Source organism: Ceratotherium simum, chromosome 14, assembly GCF_057802395.1.
Source record: "Ceratotherium simum simum isolate JZ-2026a chromosome 14, ASM5780239v1, whole genome shotgun sequence".
NCBI lineage: Eukaryota > Metazoa > Chordata > Mammalia > Perissodactyla > Rhinocerotidae > Ceratotherium > Ceratotherium simum.
Genome location: NC_141913.1, coordinates 11,195,479 through 11,201,221, shown reverse-complemented (window position 1 = coordinate 11,201,221; position 5,743 = coordinate 11,195,479). Strand labels below are relative to the sequence as shown.

General features: G+C 57.0%; 1 protein-coding gene across 1 annotated transcript; it reads right to left on the bottom strand.

Annotated features, from left to right (window-relative positions):
* Positions 1 to 460: 460 nt before the first annotated feature.
* ADCYAP1 (adenylate cyclase activating polypeptide 1) lies at positions 461 to 5,428 on the bottom strand. The gene is made up of 5 exons (XM_004421026.2): positions 5,191 to 5,428; positions 4,750 to 4,860; positions 2,456 to 2,587; positions 1,908 to 2,006; positions 461 to 829 (listed from the first exon to the last, which is right to left on the bottom strand). Exons 2-5 carry the CDS (start codon positions 4,857 to 4,859, stop codon positions 640 to 642), a joined length of 531 nt encoding a protein of 176 aa, XP_004421083.1. The 5' UTR covers position 4,860; positions 5,191 to 5,428; the 3' UTR covers positions 461 to 639.
* Between the last annotated feature and the right edge of the window lie 315 nt (positions 5,429 to 5,743).

Genomic DNA, 5,743 nt, shown 5'->3' with positions numbered 1-5,743 from the left:
AAAGTAGAATCAAAGAAAGCAGAAATATTGGAATTGCCACCCAGCAAGGGGGACAGTGCCTCGTTGAGTTAGGCTGGGACTGAAGCAGCCTGCCCCCGGAGACTCACTAGGAAAGAATGCCCTTCAGCAACTCTCCCAAATCATTACCTCCAAATCTCCCTGGAGCAGGGCATCATTGTTTATGTACAGTAGCAAATGGTCAGTATTAATATCTTCAGGCCTGTCATGGATAAAAATACTATCCTTTTAATTCTGGTTTACAAAAATAGGACTAATATTCAAAACAATGATTGTCTATTTTTCTATTTATTTTATATAAAAACATAAACAGCTCAGGCAAATTTTCAATCCTTGTGCACACTTTGTATGAACTCTCTATTATACTTATATATGTATTCTTAATATATATATTTATTTTATATATATACCAATAACTGGTCCACAAAGTATATCTGTGCATTCTCTAGTGCTTTGTAAAAAGAAAAACAATATTATTATCAAAATATTCATTTAATGGCTTTACTTCATACATAAATACATATTTGGATAGAACACACGAGCGATGACTGTTCACTCAGTTGGGAAAACGACTTTTCATTGTGTCAGGATTGTATACATAGGGTAGCTGGTAACTCATCGCTACAAATACGCTATTCGGCGTCCTTTGTTTTTAACCCTTTGTTTATACCTTTTCCCTAGGACAGCCGCCAAGTATTTCTTGACAGCCATTTGTTTCCGGTAGCGGCTGTAGCTGTCCGTGAAGATCCCGTCCGAGTGGCGCTTGGAGAGCGGCTCCGAGTCGTCCTCCGCGCCGCCGCCCAGGTTCCCACTGCAAGGACAGGGGTCGGGAAGAGGGTGGCGGGGCGGGAGACACAGGTTCAATAGCTGCGGGGAGCAGGTGAGCCCCACCCCACGCGGGAGCCTTCGGGGAGGGCACGGGCTCGCACTGCCCACCGCGCCGCCCTGCTCGGCCCGTAAGCAGCCGGAGGGAGGGCTTCGATGGAAACCCCTCACTCCTCACTCCTCCCTCCCCACCGGGATTTCCAGGCACTAAGTCCTTACCGAAGGGGCCCGGATGAGGTCTGGGCCAAGGGCACGCGATTTAACCCTAACCTTTCTCCAAACGCTGCCCTTTGAGAAATGACCATCCATGCGTTTGCGCTGAATTGTCCTCACTGTCCCTCTCACGCCCCCATGCACACAGAAAATAACCAAAGAGCCCTAAGTGCCATGCTGGCTGCTGCCGTGGAGTTTACATCGATCCCGCAATTCCTAGTCAGACACGAGCACTCCTCCTTCCGCACGCTAAGTTGAAAAACGTGATAATAATATAAGTCGACAGGCTGTAGGCAATATTTTTCATCGCATGAATTATTCATTGCGAAAAATGTAATCTGTTTTCCCATGGGCTTTATTAAAATGTTGCCTTCTGCTGAGAGATGCTCCACGAAAGCCCTGTGCTCTGGGTTTGTCTGGCACGAGAAAAAGCTGTTTCCCTAAGTGTCCAAATTTAAGATTTGTTTCGATTTCAATTTACAGTAAATGTAAAAAAAAAAAAAAAAAAAGAAAGTCAAGCTTAGAGGAAATTATAGTTAGTCGTTCGGAAAAGCTTGAAGGTTTTGAATGACTGAGGGGTTTGTTCGCTTTCTCTCTTTTTTATTCAAAACGGATCAAACTCCCCGGTATTCCTGCCCTCGCCTTTTCTCTCCCGGGTCCCGAGCTCTCTCGCCCAACTTGAGGCACGGCCTCAGAACCTTCGCCTGCGGCGGACCGCTGGCCCCGCAGAGCCTGCAGCGGCGCAGACGCACCCAAGGCCCCACGTGCACGCACGGACGCAGAAGGCAAGCCGCCCGCCCCGGGCGCACGCGCGCCGTCACGTGCCGGTTAACTCTTTAGCAAACTCTTACCCCACGCCCTTGGCCACGAGCGTCTGCAGATATTTCCTGGCGGACAGCTGGTCCAGCACTTTGCGGTACGCCTTGTTAAGGATCCCGTGGGCGACATCTCTAACGGGGAGGCAAAGTGCGCGCCCAGGGTCACTGACTGTGTCCCCAAGTGGCCGCCCCAGGCCTCCCACTGGGAACGCACGCTCCTCCACGCTCGGGAGGCTGACGGGGAAACCCCCAGAGTCACAGAACTCGCGAATAACTCCCTTGGGATGTTCTCGTGACTGAATGACAGGAACGGGAGTCCCTCCTGCCCTCCGGATATGGCAGGTGTGCAGTCTGGCCGGGGCGCGCACTCACTGCCACTCCTTGGGCCACAGACCTTTTGGTCACCACGCGGCCCTCATGTCCACGTGGACCGGCCCGCTACTTTCTGTCGCTCTCTTGGGAACCAGCCAGGGAGAAGAGAGACTTCAGGGCTTTTATGAAAAAAAACCTGCTGGTGGGCCACTACCCTGCCCCTCCCGCCACGTCCGTCCCGGGCCGGCACGGAGGCCGCGCGGCAGTACCTCTTCTGCGCGGGGTAGTAGAGCGCGTAGGCGTCGCGCAGCGCGGAGGCGGGGCTCCCTGCGCCCGGCGGGTCCGAGTCGTAGAAGTCCAGCAGCGGGGTTCCGTCCTCGTCGTACGCCTCATCCTCCGGCCTGCCGGGGCAGCCGCGGGCAGAAGGAGTGGTCAGTGCTAGTCCCTCCCCGGCTCTGCGAGGACCCAAAGAAGGGGCCTCGCGCTGATTTTCCTTCTTCCTAAGGGTCCCCACGGAGAATTACCTCTTCTTCCGGGACAGGGGTGGGGGTAGAGGTAAGAAGGAGAAAACTAAACCCAACAGAAATTCCCGTCCCTCTTTTCGTGGGGTAAGAGTCGCCCTGCAGGCCTGTGGCCTCAACGAGCACTGGGAAGCCGAGGCACGCCGCCGACCTCCCACGCCTGGCCACCGGAGAGGCCCGCCCCCCTCCCGGCCTGAGCCTCCCCCCACAAGCAGCAACGGGCGGGGACGAGCAAGGCCCTAGGAGACGAGACGCTGGCCAACGCGAAAACCCGATGGGGGAGGCCCGGAATGAAACAGAAAGGGAGGGTGGGTGGGGTGTGGGGTGGCCAACTCCGGCAGCCACCCCCACCCAGCTTCCAAGCCCAGGGGAGCCCTTCCCTGCGCAGATGTAGGTCACGGAGAACCTCCGGCTTCTATTTTGGGCAAGAGAGGATCTGGCAGGAACATGAATAATAGATGCCCCTAAACTTAGCCGGTTTGGCGGCGGCTCATTCTGTGGCGTGTCCGCGCCCTCCGGTGCCTCTCGCCCGGGGAAAGTGCCAGGCACTCGGGACTTTGAAAATAGCTGAGGGTGAAATACGGCTTTTAAGTGCACTGAATAAATAGTTTGCGTTGATCTGTTAGCGATGGCGGGGCGGCGGGACCACATCTCAACCCTGGGGCTCAGGGAAAGAGTCAACAGGGGACCGAGAGCCAGCAGGAGCGCAGCGGTCTCGCAGTCGCCTTTGCCTACCGCCTCTATCCTTGATATAGGACGGGGAGAGGTGGGTTAAAACACAAAACCCCTCGCTGTGGGCCATTGGAGATACTCAGAAAGTGGCCAGAGCAAGTAGCGATCTCTAGGAGAGGTTAGAGTCATACTTCGTTACTCCACATGCCTTTTCTCCATCCCTGGAGAGGTAAGGGAAAAGCAAACACATCCCTCGCCCGCCCCGCACCCAGCCTTTCCTCGGCGACGCGCCTGTGCCCTGGTCCGGCTGCCTGGAATCCCCGGGTCTTTCTGGCCACTTCCATCCCTGCCCCGTGCCCAGATGCTGGAATCATAATACTGGAGCCGGACCGCATATCACTGGCCAAATCAATGGTCAGTGGCCCCCAAGGCGAACGTTCTTGGGCGCGGCTGGGAGGAGCAGCTTTGCGGGCAGAATGCGCGCTCCTCGCTGCCAGGAGCCGGGTGCATCGCGGGGCGCGGACGCTGCGCTGCAAAGCGAGCTTCCACTCTCCGGCTGACCCGCCCGGGACTCTGGGGCTGCGGCAGCGAACCCGGGCAGCGCCGACCGATTAGAAACCAGGGGCTAAGGAAAAAGCCAGGATTACTCCAGCCTGGGATGGGCAGGGCTGTCCTCCTAGTCCTGCCTGCCTGCTTGCTTTCTCTTCCTCCTTCCTTGCAGCCGTTTCTCCCCTTCCCTCTCAGACTCATTCTTGTTCTTCCTTCTCTCAAATCGCTTTTCCTCAACCGTACCCGGCCAACACTCCTCCTCCCTAAGACAGCCTGAACCTCAAAATGCAATTGGAAAACGTATCACTTGAGAGAAAGCTCTTCAGGGGAAAGAATTCGAATTGAGGTGAGAGGGAGAGCGGAGGAGAGAGAGGGAGACCCCGCCCGGATAGTCCAGAAGAAGCTGTAACAAAGCGAAGTCCACGGAGCTTCGCTCTCAGCCCCCAACCCGGCTCCGGGAGCCGAAGTTCTCCTAACTCAAGCTAAGAAAAGGGAGAAGTCAAGCTCGGGCCCTGCCCTGTCCCCCTCCCGCGGGCGGGGCTGGGGGAGGGGAGGTTTCTCCAGCCCGCTGAAGCGCGCTTGCTCCACCCGGGCCCCTCGGCTGCCGCGGGCTGGGGGAGGGGCGCCGAGCCGCAGTGGAGCCACCTGGCCCTTGGGCTGAGCCAAGGACCAGCCGCCGACCCTGGCTGGCGGCGGCGCACTGGGGGCACATGGGGAGATGGTCGTAGCCGGGACCGAGGAACTGCAGGAGGGCGACCACCAGGAGGTGTCGGGGCAAGGGAAGCCCCGGCCTCAGCTCAGCCTGGGCTGCCAGCACCTACCTGATCCCAGGGAACCGGAGTCCGGCGGTGGCAGGTGAGCAGTAGACGCTGCTGTGCATTATTATCCCGTAGAGCAGCAGGGCCAGCCTCGCTCCGCTACACATGGTCATTCTGCGCAGGACGGGAAAGAGGGCACACAGCCGTCAGAACGCCCCTGGCCTTCCACCCTCCAACCCCTGGAAACTCCCCGAGCTGGGGGAGGGCCCGAGCGAGCTCTGCTCCCAGTGTTGAATGCCACTTCATGACAGCCCGCGCGCGCCCCGCCACTTCCCTCCCGCTATAGTTGGAAAATATGTGTATGTATACACCCGGAGCCCAATAACTCGCCAGGCTGGTGCGAAGACAAGCTAACCGGTACCCTGATGCCAGCGAAGGAATCGGCAGTCAACTGAATCGTTTGGTTTGGTAAGATTTTTTTCCCCCTTACCATTCAACTCTTACCGCTGCTAGGAGAGGGTTTGCTGCCAAGTAGGACGGCGGGCAAAGGGCTTCTCCAAGTTTCTGCGCTGGAGTCACAACCCAAGAGGCATCACCGTCTGGCGTTAGTGTCTGAGGAGAAGCCGCAGGAACGAGCAGGAGCGGCAGGAGGAGCTGGAGGACTTGTTTCCTGAAGCCAGTATTCTGTTCAAAAGTTTGTAGACGCACAGAACTAGGAGGGAGCGTGACACCGAGAGAAGGGGGTGAGGAGAGAGATGTAGAAGGAAGAAGGGAGGCGACCAGCTAAAGTGGGAGTGGGGGACAAAGTGGCCGTTAAGTCCACTGGGAGAAAGAAGTAAGTGATTAAGGAAAAGAGGGAAAGTCGAAGAAGGAAAGGAAGGAAAGAGAGGGCCGCGGCGCAGCCGGCTTCTGTGGGAGCCGCCGGGTCAGGCAGCCGCGCGAGTCGGCAGCGCCTTCTCTGCTCTGAGGTCCCTCTGGCTGCGTCTGAAGCTGCGGCTTCTTCAGCTGCTGCCGGTGGTTACAGAGGTGACTGGCCCTCTGCTCCTATTTATATATG